Here is a 19,307-nt window from a genome sequence, read left to right on the forward strand (position 1 = left end):
CCAATTTAGATTTATAGCAGGGATCAGCAAGCTATGGTGCATGGGGCAAATCCAGCCTGCTGTTTGCTTTATATAAAGTTTTATTGGAACACAGCCATGCTCATTTCTTTACAATGTACTATCAGTGGTTGTTTTCTCAGTATAGCAGCAGAGTCGAGTAGTTGGAACAAAAACAGTATAACCTGCAAAGCTGAAAGTACTGACTTTCTGACCCAATGCTGGAAAATTTTGCTGAGCTCTGATTTATACCATTATAAAAATATGAGCTAATTTTGGAAAATTTTGACTATTCTATAAGAAAAAAAGGAAGGAAAAATGACCATTCATAATCCCCCCCGTGGTTATAACTTTTTTTTTTAGTCTGGGTCGTGCTCTGTCACACAGGCTGGAGTATAGTGGCATAATCACAGCTCACCAGAGCCTTGGCCTCCTGGGCTCAGGCGATCCTTCCACCTCAGCCTCCTGAGTAGCTGGGACTACAAGCAGGCACCACCATGCCTGGCTAATTTTTTTAAAATTTTTTTCTAGAGACAAAGTCTCACTGTGCTGCCCAGGCTGGTTTCAAACTCTTAGGCTCCACCTTGGCCTCCCAAAGTGCTGGGATTACAGGCATGAGCCACCACTCCTGGCCAGAACTTTTATGCATGCTTTTTCTATTCATATTTTACTTAGTTGTCACCCAATTACCATCCTGCTTTGTAATATTTAATGCTGTAACAACACAGTTTGTATATTATTCCAGACTCTTCATAGACATTGTTTTGAATAGCTGTAAAATGTCATATTGATGTAGAATAATTTCCGTAATCATTTTCCTGTTGCTGGACTTCACATTGTTTCCTTTATTTTGCTATTATAAACAATGCTGCAATGAACATCTCTGTGTGTACCATCCTTAGGATACAGACACTCTTTCCGGGTGGTCTGTTGCTTGTGGGCCAGAAGTAAATCACCTTCCTTAACTTCTTTGACTGTGACCAAAGTCTGGGGCTTGCTAGAATTTGACCAGTTTTCCAAGTCATGATTTTGCCTACTTGGTTTTTATTCTGGCTCCCCTAACTGCTTCATTCTTTCTGACCTGTGTGATGGACTTTGCTAAAGACCCAAATGGTGCATCTCTGAAATCAAAGGAGCAGCAATTCACCAAGGGATATTGTGCTGACATCTAGCTCCAGATCATCTCTCTGCTGCACATAAACCAATTTCACGGTTTGTGCAAGACGAACTCCAAGTTATTAACTGACAGTCAGGGAGTACCAGCAGAACACAGTCAATAGCTGCCTGTGATCTACTTAAATGTGCGTGGAGTGATGGGAACCAACTCTTTGCAGAGGGAAATAATTGAACAGCCTTGGCTGCTGGAATTGTGCCTTGATGCAAACAGAGGTGGGCAACCGTTTTGTTGTCAGGTGTGAGGAGGGACCCCAGCTCCATTGCCCCACCCAGGTCTCCTCCAGGGCAGCCAGTTCCCAGCATGTCAGTTGCTGTAGTGCAATTTCTTTTTTCTTTTTTTTTTATTATGATATTGTGGGGTACAATTAAGGGTTAGGTATACAAGTACGTTTCGTTCAGGCACCCTGTTGATAAGAGGTGTTTCCCCGTCCCCAGACAGATATTTGCTACCATTAATCCCATCTCCCTCCCCCCCACTACTGTCAGTAGTTTCCCACTACTGTCAGTCATTTTCTTATAGTACATTGGATGTTCAAGGTCCATTATATGAGTGAGAACATGTGATTCTCAGATCTTTGTTTCTGTGAGAGGTCATTCAGTATTATAGACTCTAGTTCCATCCAGGTTGCTGCGAAATTCATGATTTTGTTCTTTTATGGCTGCGTAGTATTCCATCGTGTATATGTACCACATTTTTTTAATCCAGTCCTGTTTTGATGTGTAGTGCAATTTCATCCCACCTTCCGTGCTTTTCTATAAATAACTGGTTAATGCCATGGCAGATACCACTTTGAGACTGACCCTTCTTTCTCCCTCTTTTCGTTCTTGTGGTCTCCCTCACCAAGACCCTCTCCAGCAAGTGGATTGACTCTGTCTACAGGGTTAACAGCTTCCAGGGGTCCGAGGGTCAGGATAGAGCAGCTCCCCACCCCCACTGAGGAAGGGGAAAGGGAAATCTACTAGGCTTCCCCTAGGGAAATTGGAGGGGGGTGTGGTATTCATTGCGATTCCTTGTTCCCTCCGCTTCCAGCACTTCTAGCCTTCAGCAGCCAGGTACTGCCTCCTGCTGCGTTTCATAAACACATGCACATCGTCGGGTCTAGAGTCACACCCAGAACACACCTCTGAGGCACACTGTGCCCGATATCCCACTCACATACCATACATTCAACAGTCCCCTCACACCCCCAATGCATGCCTGGTTATACCATCAGCATGCAGTACATCCTCAACGTCCCTAGTGTGTATACTCGAGTCACATGCACAAAGTCAACCATACACAGAGCACCTCCCATAACTCCCACATGGTACTCACATATTATGCCCCCCAAACAGCCACTCCCAGCATGACCCCGTGCTCAGAATGCAACTGTAGCCCGTAAGTTTGTGAACGCAACACACACACACACACACACACACACACACACACACACACACACACACACCCCCTGTAGTCTTCAAGTCCAAGATGGTCTTTTTATTTTCATTCCACACATCCTGATTCCACGTGGTTGGCAAGGTCCAGTTTAAGCACCATGAACTTGCAGATCATTCATCCAGTAATTCTCTCTCCTGGGAATTTCCAGCACGCTCCATTTGTTCAATTTATATCTAACTTTTGGCCCTTGTTTCTTTCGGCCTCTCTGCACAATGTCTACCTATTGTTTTAGTTTCTTCAGTAGTAATGTAATATTCCTTAAAGTCAGGGGCCATGCCGATTTCAATTCTATATCCCTCTAAGGACCTAGTACCATTCCTGGCCCACAATTTTACATGCATGAATGAATGAATGAGTGAATGAATGAAAGGACCAACCAATGAACACTAAGATGCTTCTAAAAGTTTCCAAATTTGAGTGAATTTAGAGATCTAATGAATTATTTCCTAGCACATACCTAGCACTTGGAGGATTGTCTATCTATGACATTTAGGTCAATTTATTTAAAAAGCTGCTAGATTAGTTGAAAACAAAGCAGTAAAGAAAAATTTGTCCTGAGTGGTCCAGAAAAATCTACTTAAAACAACGTCTTTGCACCATGCTTTTTTGTGGCAAGGTTATGGATTATTTCAGATGCAAATGTTAAAATGTGAGATAAAGGCTTGTTGGTGAGGACTTGCTATTTGAGGAGCCTTCATACATAGCTCAATTCAATCTATGGGCCTACCCTTTCACCTAAGGGTCACATTTATTTTTCTTTCTTTACAGCTTGGAAGGAAATCCGTTACTTCAAATTGAAGTGGAGCCAACCTCAGAGGTGAGGATTGGAGAGCAGTGAAGCAGCTTTTTCCAGGGGCTGCCCAGACCTTGCAAACCCAATTGATGTTTTGATGACTAAAGGGCTTGGGGGCGGGTGGGGGCTGCTGTGGCCCCGTCTGATGGATGTTCTAACTCCGGGACAATTAACAAGTAGCAGCCCCTCCCGGCTCTGAGCCTAATGAGCCGTGATATGGCATGCATCATGGAAAAGCCAGTTGTGCGGAAGTTGGCAAGGCATTTGCATTCTGAGTTGAGAAATCAGCTCAAAGCCAGGTGAATACCAAGGGGGATGTGCCCCAATGCCTTTGAAATAATACATGGGTGGAAATGGGGGCCTCTGGGATATTGTGCTTGGAAGAGTGTTGAGAATATTCCTGGATTTCTTCCCACCTGCCTGAGCTGCTGGAGGGATACATGGCATATCCTGGGAGACGACCATGGAATCTTGATCCCTCAGCTCCGCCAGTGTGTCCTGGGCTGAAAAGAAAAGAGTCAGGGTTTCCAGTGAAAATCATGTTCTTTCTGGGATTATTATGGGTAGTTGGCAAATGATCCTGGGAGAAGCCGGTGTTTTTGATGTTGTTTCTCCTGAGTGTGTGGCTAGGGACGGCTTGCTCAGGTATGTTGGGTTAGGAAGACCTGTACCCAGGCAAGAGGCCACCTTCTCAAGCAGCCTTGTCAGGACCCAGGGCCTCTGGAAATCTCTACTGACTCAGGCACCAGCTACTCCCACAATCCTGGACCTTGAGCATTTAACCCTAGTGGTGGCCACACCTAAGTATACCTGAGTCACGTGGAAGTGTATGGTAAAAATACAGATTCCAACCAGGTGCAGTCGCTCATGCCTATAATCCCAGGTGCTTTGGGACGCTGAGGCAGGAGGATCACTTAAGGCCAGAAGCTTGAGACCAGTCTGGGAAACAGCAAGACCCCATCTCTACCAAAAATGTAAAAACATAGCTGGGCATGGTAGTTCATGCCTGTTGTCCCAGTTATTCTGGAGGCTGAGGCAGAAGGATATCTTGAGGCCAGGAGTTCAAGGTTACAGTGAGTTATGATTGCACCACCGCACTCCAGCCTGGGTGACAGAGCGAGACCCTGTCTCAAAAAATGCAGATTTTGGTCCCTGGCCTGCTGATATTTTAATTCAGTAGTTCTGTGTGGGACTCAGGAATCTACATTTTCTCAGATATCTCAGGGGATGTTTGATACAAGTAGTCAGGTCTGTGCAAAGAACGGGTCTTCATGTCATTTAAAACCTCATGGCCGGGCTCGGTGGCTCAGCCTGTAATCCCAGCTCTTTGGGAGGCTGAGGCCAGTGGATTGCCTGAGCCCATGGGTTCGAGACCCACCCAGGCAACTTGGCGAGACCTTGTCTATACAATTAATCAAAAATTAGCCGGGTGTGGTAGCACACACCTGTAGTTCCGGCTACTTGGAAGGCTGAGGCAGAAGGATCACTGGAGCCCAGCAGGTCGAGGCTATAGAAATAAATAAATAAATAAATAAATAAATAAAAATAAATAAAACCTCACACCATCCCCTGGGGCAGATGTTATTATCCTTACTTTATGTAGAGGAAAAGAAGGCTCAGAGAAGTGAAGAAGCTTGTCCAAGGCCACACAGAAGCCAGACCCCAGCTCCCTTGGTCTGGCTATAGACGCATCCTATTAACCTCTTGTTCTCATGCCTCCTACACTTCCAGCCACTGTGGGAACCGCAAGCCTCCGGCCTGCAGCTCTGGACTCTCCTAATTCTGAATCATCAATTCCAAATTCCCTGGGGAAGCAAAAGAGACTCTCTGCTGACGATTGTCATATGTCTCATGCAGATGCACGATGCACCCGTACTTTAACCTGTGTCTTTACCACATGCACATAAACATTCAGGCAAGTCAAAAGAGCAGGTAGGAAGGAAGGGCATCGGTTATTTGATTCCAGAGACCCAAATCTTAGTCCTTCCTCTGCCTGGCTGTCTGACCTACAGTAAGACATTTCCCAGGGCGACCAACTATCCCAGTTTGCCAGGATTCAGGAAAGTCCTGAGGTGTGGAACTTTGCATGCTAACTGGAACAGGTGGTCTCCTTGGCATTTCTCCTCTCTGAACCTCAGTTTCCATTCTTAGCACCAAAAATTGGAATTCCATGGTCTCCCTTTCAGCTCTGTCACTGTAGTAGAATTCTATGCCAGAGCTGGTGTGTGGAGAGATGTGTCCAGACCTACTCACGGACATGGGCCTGGCAGGACCATGGGGGAAGCCGGGCCAGTGGCAGGCATGGTTCTGACCTCTCTCCCCCTCTGGCCACAGAATGAAGAGACCCATGAAGAGGCCGAGGAGTCAGAGGATGACTTTGAGGAGATGAACTTGTCCCTGCTCTCGGCACGGAGCTTCCCACGCAAGGCCAGTCAGACCAGCATTTTCCTGCAGGAGTGGGACATCCCCTTCGAGCAGCTGGAGATCGGCGAGCTCATCGGAAAGGGCCGCTTCGGGCAGGTGTACCATGGCCGCTGGCATGGTGAGGTGGCCATCCGGCTGATCGACATTGAGAGGGACAATGAGGACCAGCTGAAGGCCTTCAAGCGGGAGGTGATGGCCTACAGGCAGACGCGGCATGAGAACGTGGTGCTCTTCATGGGCGCCTGCATGAGCCCGCCTCACCTGGCCATCATCACCAGGTCAGTCCCTCCGGCACTCCCGCCCAGGGCTCGGCTCGTCTCTGCTTCTGGCGGGGTTGAGAACAGGGCTCTGGTTAATTCAGCATTCTGGCTAACAGAACATCTTCAGCTCTGCCATGCATGGTCTTAAGATTTAAGATTCCAGAAAATACTTTCAATACCAAAACTCTAGTAAAGCAGAGTCTTGGAGAGAGCACTCAAGGGGAACCAGGAACCCTGGCTCCAGTCCCCCGTTATCCCAAGTGTTTGTGGAACAATGTTCCAAGACTCACTTTCCCCAGGTGCAAAATAAGTGTATTAGGTCAGATCAGGGTCAGCCAGCATTTTCTGTAAAGGGTTTGATAGCAAATATTTTCAGCTTTGCGGGCCATACAGTGCCTGCTGCAGTGACTCAGTTTGGCTACTGTAGCTTGAGAGCAGCCGCCATAGATGATATGTGACTGAATTTGCATGGCTGCATTTTAATAAAACTTTATTTACAAAACTAGGTGGTAGGCTGGATTTGGCCCAAGGGCCATAGTTTACTAACCCTTGGATTAAGATTCTGATGACCATTATCCTGGCTTTCAGTCAAGTTGCAGAGCCTATTTGCAGTCTTTACTATCATGGATTTGAATGGAATCTGTGGTCTGTGGGTGCCCAGAGAGGGGAGTTAGCAGATAACCAGCCCAGAGAGGGGAGTTAGCAGATTACCAAAAGGTTTCCTGGACTTTCTTGGACTTGCTTTCTCTAAGTTACTTGAGGTGTTGGGAAAAAAAAAGTTTTGGTTTCAATGGAATGATGTGAAGTAATCCTCTGGTATGTTTGAAAACTCTGGCATTTTCTCTCCTGTCCATTAAGACTGGCCTCCCCAGTGGTGGTCTTGCTATGATGCCAGGGTCAGTTCATTGCTCACTCCTTCCTAAACTCAACTGAAGCAATAAGACCCCAAATGCACAAGCCTTGACCGGTGGCAGGTGCATGATAGCTCAGAGAAGAGCTGGTGTGTCTTTGCTCTGTCCTCTTGTAAGACAAAACCTCCTTGAGTCCATTTATCAGAACTCAGTGATTGGTAGAAAGTGCATTATTGTCTGTCTCCATGGATTATGCAGATGGTGGGCTGACTGCAGTGACTCGTGTGTAGAATGGTAAGTTCTTGCAAAGGATTGGCTATCTAGGGATGGGCCTGCAGCCCTCTTTAGACCAGGGTAAAAATGGTGGGTCTCAACTCTGCACAGAACAAAAGTGGCTCTCAAGTAACAACCCAGATAATATTCGGGGCTGAGCCATTGTGATTGGACCAGTGTAAGCTTTTGCAGATTTACAAAACCACCCCCAAACTTAGTGTCTTCTCTTGCTCCTGTGGACAGTTCTTCTGAGCGGAACCAGACTCAGTAGCTGAGTTCTTGTAGGCAGGTGGCTGCAATCACTTCTGGGTCAACAGGGGGCCGGTCAGTCTTGGATGCCCTCACTCATGCATCTGCTGGTCGGCAGACTCTCCTCTGGGGTGTCCCAGTCCCCCTACACATGGACTCTCACCCCAGCAGCCTATCTGGGACTCCATCCAGTGACCATCTTACAATTCTGCATGAAGACCTTGTGCACACGTGTTTTTCATGCTTCTACTTGAAACACATTGGCTAAAGTCCATTGGCCAAAGCAACGCCCATAGTCGACTATCTTGAACTTGAACTCCATTCAAGGCACGGAGACATAGAGGCTACCTCTGCACAGGAGGATCTGCAGTGTCCTATTGCAAGGATGCAGGGAAAGGGCCACTCTGTGGCTATTCTGACAACCTACCACAGAGAGACCTTGGCTCTTTTCCCTCCTCCCCTTCTTATCTGATATATGTCATCATCTTTTAACAGGAGGCAACAGCCTGTTACTTGGGATGCTCAAGTCTGGTTGGAACATGGTCTTTTCCCCACCCCTGGCCTTTCCCCCCTTGCTCCCACCTTACGCTGTTACCCCAACTTTATCTCTGGTCAGCGCCTCATTTTCCAGCCTGTTAACTCTGCTCTTACTCCAATACATTTTACATGCCCATATTAGAAACTGGAACTCTGTCGCCTAGGTAGGGTCCTCCTGCCTCCCTGTCCCATACATTTTTAGCATTATCCGTGGAGCCCAGTACCCATGCCTCCCTCGCCCCCTTCCCGAAGGTCAGCGGGTTGGAAATAGACAGACCCAGTTAGCAGCCATCCCTGAAAAACGAGTGGTCATTATCAAAATGTGTTGCTCATCAAGCCAGCTGCACGCACAGCCCTGTTCTATTGTGTACAAAACTCCAAGCCCCCTCCCCAGGCACCATCAGTGCCTGCGGGTTTCACAAATAGCCCAGCCTCTTCCTGGCACCATGATAAAGACTCTGCAGCTTTGGAACATGTAATTGGTCTCTGAAGTGTTTTGGTATTTTGTGTGAGGATGCCAGATGAGCCCCAAAGAAGTGGCATTGATGCCAGATTATTGTGTTGTTGCATATTTATCTTAGGGAGGGACTGTGTGCGCCCCTCTCCTCCGACCCAGCACTAGCCACTTGTTGGCTGTCCAGGTTTCTTATCTGAATGTTTCATTTGAAACCAAATATTTGAGTAATTTGATTAATCGCCTGCATTCGCATGATTGGCTGGCAGAGGACGTGAGAAGCCGATGATGGCTGGACGACAGCCAACCAGCTAGAACCATTTTTGCACCCTAGATTTATTTTACAGGGAACATAAAACCAGATAATTACCTGGCATATTCTGGATAAATTCACAATGGTGCGTTCTAGCCAATTACTTAGCAATTATCGTCGAAGTTAACAAGTATTTCTAAGATTAGCTTCCTTGCAAGGCAATATGTGTGGCTCTTAGGGATTGAGGAATAACCAACTGATTACCCAATTCCTATATCCACAAACGCTATTAGCAGCAGGATTGCTAAATTGTTTCACGATTGGGTCATTATGGGATTATTGCAAAGCCATTGATCATCTGCATGATTGTTCCTGTTAAAAACTCCAAGTGAAATTTGAAAGCCAGTAAAGATGGAGTTGAAGGAAAGCATCTTTCACCTTTCTCCCTTGCTGCAGGATTCCCAAAGCCTCAGTTTGTCTTTCTGTAAAATAGCCCGTGGGAGTGGATATTTGTTACGGGGTCCTTTCAACTCTGCCAAAATTCTTTGGTTCTCTGACAACAGTCTGTGTTTGAGAAGCAACTGGAACAGGTCTGGGACTGCGCTTCCCAAGGGATGGTGTGCCTGGACCTCCTGCACAAGAGCCATCGGGGAGGAAGGTGGGAAAATTCAGGATCCAGAAAAAAGACTGTGGCCAGGCACAGCAGCTCATGCCTGTCACTCCAGCACTTTGGGAGGCTGAGGTGGGAGGGTTGCTCAAGCCCAGGAGTTCTAGACAAGCCTGGACAACATAGCAAGACCTCGTCTCTACAAAAAAATTAAAAAATTAGCGAGGTGGGATGGCATGTGTCTGTAGGAGGCTGAGGAGGATCACCTGAGCCCAGCAGGTTGAGGCTGTGGTGAGCAGTGATCTCAAGCCCAGCGTGGGGGAGGAGAGCCTTTAAAACAGGCCCAGTGCCTGGAACTGCCCAGAGCAGGGTCCCTCATTTCCAGTACTATTGACAGTTGAGGTCAGAGAAGTCTTTGTGGCAGGGCTGTCCTGAGCCCTGTAGGAGGTCGAGCGGCATCCCTGGCCTCTACCCACCAGAAGCCAGTAGCACCGACTCCCCATTGTGACAACCAAGCATATCCCCAGACATTACCCAGTTGCAGAAACTCTGGTGAGGAGTCTCAATCTTACGCCAAGGTCAGTGAGCCACTGGGGATTGTAGGCTGGTATGTGGCTGAGTGTTGAGGGTGAGACTCGGGAAACTTCTAAAATCCAGGGTGGCGGTCCAAGGGGCGTGTTCTGCCCAGCACAGAGGCAGCAACAGTCTGAAGAAATGGTCGGCTAACTCCCCATCAGAATAAAAGGTTCAATGATCTTGGGAACTCCCAGGGTGCTTTCTCCCACCCCATCTTCCTGCCCTCGGCCAGCCCAGCAGATACTGTGCCGTCAAGCCCACCCATGTCCCAGGTGCTGTCTTGACAGCGAGGGAGACTCTGAGCCAGCAGCAGGGAGGCTATGACTCGGCCAGTGTTACCTCCAAGAGTGGGTCTGGGGAGTAAAGAGCCGCCTCCTTCTTCCCAGAAAGGTTGATCACAGATGTCATGGTTTGGGGCCCGGCAGACACTGTGAATCCGTCATGTGGCTCCTTTTCTTGAAGCTAAAGGTGGCATGGCTGAGCCTCTGCTGGAGCCCTCCTCTGGTGGAGGGATGGGAAAAGAATGCAGTGCCCCCAAGGCTAAACCCCAAATCAGCCGATTCCACCACCCTTCACAAGGGCTTCGCTTCAAGCCGGGCATGGTGACGGGCTCTTATCTATCCCTGTGCCCATTTTACAGATGGAAAAACGGAGGTCAGCGAGGCAGAGGAGCCCTTGTCCAAGTCATAGGACAAATAACTGGCAGAACCAGGAAACGAGCAAATGGACCTCTGAATATTAGTCTAGCATGTGCCCTCTGAGCCAAATCAAAGGGAATGGGTGTCACTGGTGAGCAGTGCGGTGTCACAGGGTTGCTCCATCTTTGTCGTGTCGGAATCACCCAGAGGACTGAGGCCCTATCCTCCTTCCATTTGACCTGTCCTCCTGGGCCTCTGTCTTTTTTATTAAGTTCTGGAGGATTCTATTCACACCACAGTTTAAGAGCCACTGGCTTGTTAGAACTCAGTTTCGCTTTTGTAGCTCTGATTTTTCTGGTGTTTATATACTTCTTAAATATCCTGTAAACTCTTGTGATGCCAACAGGCATGTGCATACATACACCACACCCCATACTTACCACAGACATGCAAACACACCACCCACACACACCGCACACACATACCCACACACCACCCTTCACACATCACACACACTACACACCACATACACCCCACATGCCTCTCCCCACACACACCATAAACATATGCAACCCATACACACGCACACAGATATATACACCCCTCATGGGCACACATACCCCCCACACACATCCACGCAGACACCACACACCCCACACACACCAACATACGCGTGCACACACCCCCCTCTTCCACATACACCCTAAATTGCATACTAGTGCTCTCTTCTTTCATGCTCTTCTTCTCCCCTATACCCCCTTAAAGAATCACACACTCTTTCTCCTACCCTGCAAAACACTCATTCTATGACTATTAGCAACTTTGACAAGTTCCAGAAAGAACATACAGGGTCTCATGAAGCCCCCATCTCGCCCTCATCTCACTCCCCAGATAATTTGCCAGAATTTCAAAATTCCTTAAATCCACGCATCTCACCATGCAGGCCCCTGGCCAGCCTCACCTGGGCCTGACCAGCCTCACCCAGGCCTTGCCAGAAGTGTGAGTCCTCCTCCCACCCTGCCTGGGTGTGCCCAGCAGTCTGGGTTTCAGGAGGCCCTCGGGGGCTTCTGACTTGTGCTCCAGGATAAGACCCACTGATTCGGGAACCCTGTTTTCACTCCCTGCCTCTGAGCAAGCACACTTTCTACTGCCTTGACCTTCTGGCACTTTCTGGAAACCTTCTGCCCAGAGGTACTGAGAGGTGGGCAGCTAAGTTCAAAATGGGTGCAGGCCTAGGAGGACCCAGGATCAGCACCCTGTGGGCCTGAGAACCATCGGTGCTAACATGTCTTCCCTTAAGTGCCTTCTACGGACAGTTTTGGGCCCTGGCACAGTGCCAGGCCACATGATTGGCATGCAGGTCACGTGTCTGCAGTTTGTGCTGTGGACTTTGCGTTCTGGTAGAAGAGACAGACAGTAACAAGTTAAACAAACACACAAGTAAGATCAATAAAATGTGATGAGTGCTATGAAGCCACAAACGGGGCCATCAATGGGTCAGGGTGACCCGAGGACTACATGGAAGAGGGGCTCAGGGGAGGTTTCTTAGGGGAGGTGACATTTAAGGAGGATCTCATGATGAGAAGATGGCTGTGCCAAGAAGCAGAAAAGGAGCAGTTCAGATGGGATGTCAGCAGGTGCAAAGGGCCTGGGGTGGGCGTGAGATGGGCATGTCTGAGAAGCAATAGAAAATGGGATACAGTGGCCAGATGATTGCAGGGCTTTGAATGCTATAGAAAAGGGCACAGAGTTTATCCTAGCGCAGTGGGGAGCCCATGTGAGGTTCTAAACGGAAGCTGCTCACACTGCTCTGAGCGTTTCATGCTGGCCCGGCCACTGCCTCCTTTGTATTCAGCGGTATGGTTCTATGTGTCAGTATTCGTTTGATCAAGAACAGTGATGGCATCTGTGAAACCCAGCACTGAAGGGCACAAGCAAAAGGGACCCTGAGCTATCCCGGCCGTCAGTGTGGCATTTCCAGCTGGGTGGGGCGCCAGGATGCTTCCTCAGCATTTGGGGACACCATGAGCTTCATCAGGGTGCTTTCCCAGGGACCAGGGTGAAAAAAAGGGAGGCCCCTAGGGGCATTCCCTGAAGACCTCATTGGGATGGTGCCCCAGGGGCAAAAGAGGAAGGAAGAACTGGATTTCCTCAGGCCCCTGGGAAGGTTTTTAAGAGTCTGGAGGCATCTTCTCAGTCATGTGAGGCTGACTATGGCCCACATGCACGAGATGTCTAGGGGACAAGGTATTCATGAAATCCCACGGGGCCTCATCGGCGCAGCATTTTGAATCCCGTAAATATCAGGAACTATTTACTAGATTATTTATTTCCACCTTCAAATCAGTTCCTGTTTTCCACGCTTTCAAAGATAATAGCACCAAGCTGTTGCGTTTGACAGACAGGCACAAGGAAGACCCGGCCTCATTTGCAAAGGCGGTAACTCCATGCCTCAATGAGATTTCAACTTGCTTTTTCTGTAACTTGGCCCTTGTAGTCTTTTCTGATTCTTTCCCTCCCACCCCCCACTTCGGGCCAGTTTGATTGTCCTAAATATAACATACACGGGGTTGGGAGGCCTGAGCACATGAAGATTCCATTCTCGTCATCGAGTGGAATCGGCTTCCTTTTATGTTCAAAAAGCTGAATCGCTTTCCCTTTATAAAGCACAGCTGAAAAGTTTTTTGTCTGTGGCTGCCTTTAATTGTGCTGAGATGTAAGCACCCCGGGACTTTTGTGAAGGAAGCACTATAAATGGACTGCATCATTATCATTAGTATTATTAGCACATCTCATGTACATTTCACACGCTTGTTGGTGAACGTTCATGTGGCCGGCAGGGGACCTAAACAGGTGAAGACCTCACTACTGGCCACCACTTTTCCTCCAGTCTCGAAGATTCTGAACTAACATCTGTCATCCCTTAAAAAAATATCGTAAGTCTTGTTACACAAGTATTAACGCATCTGCTATTGAAAATGCAGATCAGCAAAAAGAAGGAAATAAAATTCACCCATAGTGTCTCCACCAGAGAGAATCACATTAACATTTTTAGTGTAGATCCATCCAGGAATCTGTCCCAGAATATATGCAAATTCATGCTTTGTATTGGTCAGGGTAATGGTAGTTGCTGTAACAAAGAAGCCTTAAAACATGAAGTGGTTTAACACAATGTAAGTTTATTTTTTGCTCATGTAATAATCCAAGATGGAAGTTTCTAGATGGTAAGTGGCTTTTCTCCATGTGAGGGGGAATCCAAACCCTGCCCATCTTTTGAGTGTGCCATCCGCTGGGACTCAGAGTCCTCTGCTTCTAGCTGGGGAGAGAGAAGAAAGAGTGTGTGAATTCTGTGGGACATTTCTGTGAGCTGTGCCCACAGACGGTACACATTGCTGCACTCATGTGCCATTGGTTGGTGCTGAGTCCCTTGACCACACTTAACTGCAAGGAAGCCTGGGAAATAGCTGATGGTGTTCCCAAAAGGAGAATGAAATGGGTTTTATGAACAGCCAGGAACTCTGGCGCACATGCACTTTAATGAATCAATCTTCTTCCGCCATTGCCAATAGACTCATCCAGCAGTGCTGTTTCATGGCTTGCTGTTCTCACTAAACAATAGATGTATGGAACAATCTCTTTTCAAGTCCATTGCAGATGTCTGTACTCCTGCTTGCCTTCGTTGCCTCGTCTGTAGAATGGGCATAATACGTACTTTTCTTGTGAGATGGTGCTAAGAACCAGAGACCTTTTATGGAAAAACTTTGACATCGTGCCTCCTAGAACTGGAGGTGCCCGATAACTTACATCTCCTAGCTGCTATAATAATAAGGATGTTCACAACAATAATAACAATAATGGTGGCAGCAAGTAGAAGTAGTATATGTTCTTTTGGGTGCCCAGACATCTTGGGCACTGCCAACAGCAGGCGTTTTGTGTTTGTTGTAACGATAGAAGACAGTGGCTGGAGTTTGGCTCCTTGGATTGTATCCCAGCTCTGCTCCTGGCTTGTCCCTTGGCCACGTGACTGAACCTCTGAAGCCTTGAGCCATCCAGAGGCAGGTGTTGAGTCGGACACTGGATAGAACAGCCTCAAGCTCAGATGAAAGGTTGGGGCTAGAAGTAAGCATGGGTGAGTTGTCTGCATAGAGGTGGCAGTTGTGGGCTTCATTGGAGGCTGAGGTCATCTGGGGAAGAGAATACGGTCTCCTGAGGATGGAGCCTGGAGCCCCTGAGGCATGAGGTGGTCTGACTGAGAAGGATCATTCTGCAAGGGGGTTGAGAAGTGGTTGGAGTGGCAGAGGTGGCCAGAAGAGCATGGAGTCCTGAAGCCAACCTGAAACAGTTCCCATGATGCAACTCCCCGCTTTCTATTCCTTCTTATGACATTGCTGTGTTTTATTTTCATTAAGGCTGTCATAGATGGCTGGCAGGGAGTAGTGGCTCATGCCTGAAATCTCAGCACCTTGCAAGTCTGAGATGGGAGGATGACTTGAGACCCAGAGTTCAAGACCAGCCTGGACAACATAGTGAGACCCAGTATCTTAAATAAAATAAAATAAAAGATGATCATAAAATGGCCGGCAGGGGACAGTGACTCATGCCTGTAATCTCAACACTTTGGGAGACCCAGATGGAAGGATTGCTTGAGGCCAGGAGTTCAAGACCAACCTGGACAACAAAGTGAGACCCTCCCATATTTAAAAAAAAATTCTCAAGAGATAATCGTCCTTTTGTTCTTCTATTTGTTTGCCTACTTCCTATCTCTCCCCCTTCGTATCCCCTCCCCCACCTTTGACTGTGAACCCCAAAAGAAGAAGAAACTCAACTGTTTGACTCACCTCGGTGTCCCCAGCCCCAAAAGTGTTAGGTACTCCATGCATACGTATTGAATGAATGAGTAACAGTTCACAAAAGTACGTTTGCACACATTAGCGTAGGCTGCTCCTCCTGGCAAGTATAGCAGTAGACAACAAGGTGTTCAGGGAATGCCCCTAGGGCCTCGCTTTTTCTCACCCCATCCCTGGGAAAACACCCTGATGAAGCTCACAGTGTCCCCCAATGCTGAGGAAGCACCCTGGGTGCCCCACCCCTCTGCAAGTGCCACACTGACAGCCGGGATACCCCAGGGCCCCTTCTGCTTGTGCCCTTCGGTGTTGGGTTTTGCAGATGCCATCCCCATTGAACATGCAGATCAGCAAAAAAATGTTTGCTTAGAACCACTGAGAAGTGAGTGGGACATGAGTAAAATATAGTACACACTAGGGTGGGGGGCGGTGGGATGTGGGAGGAATAATGGTGATGAGAAGCAGAGATGTCAAGTATGTGATGTACAGTATAATGATACCGTCCAGGGGATGAGTGGGGGGTGTTTGCCCCCCACACTCACCGTGTGCAGGATCCTGTGCCTGAGACTGGAAATAGAGAGAGGAAGGCACGACTTCTGTCTCCCACGAAGCTCACAGGCAGGGAATTAACTGAATGATTCTCCAACAGAGTCATCCTCTCTGCAGCAGGATCATGAAGGACATGGGGACCCAGAGCTGGCCCCTTATCCAACCAAGGAATTCACTAGATAGACAAGAAGATAGTGGCGTTCCTCGTAGAAGAAACAGCATTTGCAGAGATCTGAAGATGGGAGGGAACAAAACAGATGGGGTTGAGGGGAGGCCATGAGCTGGAGGTGTACAGGGAGTAGAAACTGGAGGCCATCTTAAAGGACCTTGTGAGACAGGCTAAGGCGTCTGAACCTTTCTCCTAAAGGCAGTGGGGCGCCACACAGGGACTGGACAGGAGGGGAGCTACAGTCAGATTTGCATTTTAGAAAGACTACTTAGGGGGCATTCCCTTTTCTTAAGAGAGTTTGCAGTGGGTTGTTCATGCATCCCCTCCTCCACGAGTGGTGTGGACAGTTAGTGTTGATCCGAATCAGGTATCAGCAGGAACAAACGCAGGTTTTCATGCCCTCGGTTCTAGAAGATGTTTGTCCTGACTCCCTTAGGGGAAAGCAACAGCAAGCAGGCAGTCCTTTGGAAACGAAGGCATTTTCCACAGCTTTCACCATTTACCGAGGTTAAAAATAGCCCGCTGTACTCGCATGTTTTGAAGGCAAGTGTGGGCAACATCAGGCCTTCACGTGGGTTCCAGAACGCAGAGAGATGGTTTCCTCAGCATTGCCGGCAGGCAGTGCTTAAGCAAAGATTCGGGAGCTGGGGGGTAGCTTACTGCAGGGAGACAAAATTGTAATTAACAACCCTCTGCAGTCGGTACCAGGCAACCCCCTTTTCTTGTCTATAAATGGGATAGTTGGATGGTACTTACTTCAGAGGATTGTTAATGGGATTCAAAAGACAGAAAAACCAACACATGCAGGTTGGTCAGAAAACAGGGAATCAGCTCCTAGTTACAGTTTTGCCCAAGGCCATAAGCTAGGAAGAAATATTTGATTTGGACCAAAGCCCCTGTCCCACTTTCTTATGCCTCATGGATACCTTAGGAACCCCTGACTACTGGGTCCTCGTCCCTGGAGACAATAAAGACTGACCGCTCTCCAAGTCAGGTTCGTTGTCTGAACCACCCCAGCTGCTGGCTTGTGACTCGTTAGGTCAGCTGCAGGTACAAACTGAAACCCTGTCACCTGTCCCTTCCTTTCTCTCCCTCCTTGAGGCAGACACCGGGTGGTGAGAATGAATAGGAAGTAGAAATTGCAAGATCAGGGTGTTTTTCCTGTTTCTGGAACTTGCTGGGTCCTGGGGTTTGGTTGGCTGTATTCCCAACCCAGTTCCAGTTGCTTGATCACTGCTCAACTTTGGTTTTGTCCCTCGCCTGATCATGTTTAAGATAATGAAGCCCATAAATCAAATGATAAATAGATATTGACTCTTTGTCATGAAGTATATCAGGATCGATTGACCACTGCGAATCCTGCTTTCCTCAATCAATGGGAAGCTGTAGGGATAGATAAATCTTGATAATGACTGGCAAGAGGAAAATCGATAGACATATTAATATATGCATTGGGAGCACAAATCTTTGTAAAATAAGAGTTTCTTTTAGGAGGAGGGGGGAACAAGAGACAGAGCGAGGGCAGAACGAGAGAGACACTGACTCTCAGTAATCCAGACTCAAACCCAGTACCTGCACAAAGCAATTTTTATTTTTTATTTTTATTTTTTTGTGAGCTGCAGAAATCCAAGGAGAAATTTTTTTCAAAGAGAAACTGTATTTAGTATTTGCTTTTTCTATTCTCTGGATGTCCAGTGGCCAGAAATCCCTCCTGGCCATGCCAGCGTGGTCCTGTTAATGTTTGTCCTTCTGATGTCACTGGAAGAAACAGAAAGGAGGGAGAGGTGAGGTCTGATGCTAGGGAGGGGCGGGACCAGGCTACTTAAGTCAGGGTCAGGGAGCACAATCAAGGAAATTCGATTGAAGATGGTTAGGGTACGGTACCTCTGAGTCTGTTAAGAAGCAATGTTAAGTAGACATTTAAATACCTCGCTGTTCAGAGATGAGTTCTACATTAGAGATAGAGGTCATCTGTGCTGGGAGGTACTGAAAGCCATGGGCTGAGTCTCACACTTGGGCGTGCATTAGAATCCCTGGAGGGCTTGTGAAAACACAGATGGCTCAGCCCCAGCCCCAGAGTGTCTGATTCAGTGGGTCCTGGTTGGGACCTTGGATTCTGCATTTTAACCATTTTAACTGTCATCTCGGGTGACACAGATGTTGCAGGTCTGGGAACCCCACTTTGAGAGCCAGCAGTCCTGGGGGGAAAGGTCAAGGTGAGAAGGGAAGAGAAGAGGGCAGAGCAGGCCCACAGGGAACACTGATAGGAACCAGAGAGTCGAGGGAAACTGGGCCAGCCTGGGACAGCATCCCAGCAAGGGGAGCAGTCAGCAGGTCAGAGGCTGGTGTCTAAGGACAGAGCAGGACTGGAAAAGTCTGGCAGCCTTGACGTTTTGTTGGCCTGTGACTTAACCCCTGTGTGCAGACTTCCTTTATTCACCTGCCCAGAGACATTTGACAAGACCCCTAATCCAAGGTGGGTGCAGTATCCACTTCCGGGACAGGGCTAGAGTTTGGGGCAGATGAAGCTCTTCACCCTCCAAACCAGAAGGATGGTGGGACTGTTTAGTGTTGTTAGTGATAGTTACCAGAGGGATCAGAGGCACAGCTGGGAGACCCATTCTCAGGGACAGTTCCTGGCAGTAATGGGCTGCAGTTTATCAGAAGGGCTGTGTGGAGGCGCTAGGCCTGGAAATGAGACTCTCGGGAGACACTCCATCTTTAGGGACTGAACAGTATTGTTTTCTTTCTTTCTTTCTTTTTAAAATGTGGTCTTACTCTGTCACCCAAACTGGAGTGCAGTGGCATGATCATGGTTTACAACCTCGAACTCCTGGGCTCAATGATCTACCTGCCTTAGCCTCCCAAGTAACTGGGACTATGAGCATTAACCACCGCGCCCACCTCAGTATTGTTTTCAAAACTAATCTTTGATGTTCAGCCACTACTATCCTTCAAAATTAAGGAAGGGAAGTTGATTACTTGGAGAAATAATTTCTAACATTAAGGAGGGCTTCATTGTGAAATGGGAATGTATTTGTTGAGTGACTATTACATCCTACGCACTGTGCCAAGGGCTTTATCAACATTGCTTCATTTAAGCATTATTCACATTTTACAGATGAGGCATCTGGGGATTAGGGAGGTAAAGTGACTTGTCCAAAGACATTCAGCTGGTATGAGGCTAAGCCAGGGCATAACCTTGACCTCTCTGATTCC

The 19,307-nt window shown here is 47.9% G+C and overlaps 1 protein-coding gene across 1 annotated transcript in view; it reads left to right on the plus strand.

Annotated features, from left to right (window-relative positions):
* The window catches only part of KSR2 (kinase suppressor of ras 2), a 445,700-nt gene that overhangs the window by 386,167 nt on the left and 40,226 nt on the right, over nucleotides 1-19,307 (plus strand). Inside the window, exons 13-14 of the mRNA XM_008071604.2 lie at nucleotides 3,380-3,428; nucleotides 5,739-6,106. Of these exons, the coding sequence (XP_008069795.2) occupies nucleotides 3,380-3,428; nucleotides 5,739-6,106 (417 nt within the window). The remainder of the gene's footprint in view (nucleotides 1-3,379; nucleotides 3,429-5,738; nucleotides 6,107-19,307) is intronic.

Source organism: Carlito syrichta, unplaced genomic scaffold (assembly GCF_000164805.1).
Source record: "Carlito syrichta isolate Samal-C Ts95f unplaced genomic scaffold, Tarsius_syrichta-2.0.1 Scaffold314525, whole genome shotgun sequence".
Lineage (NCBI taxonomy): Eukaryota > Metazoa > Chordata > Mammalia > Primates > Tarsiidae > Carlito > Carlito syrichta.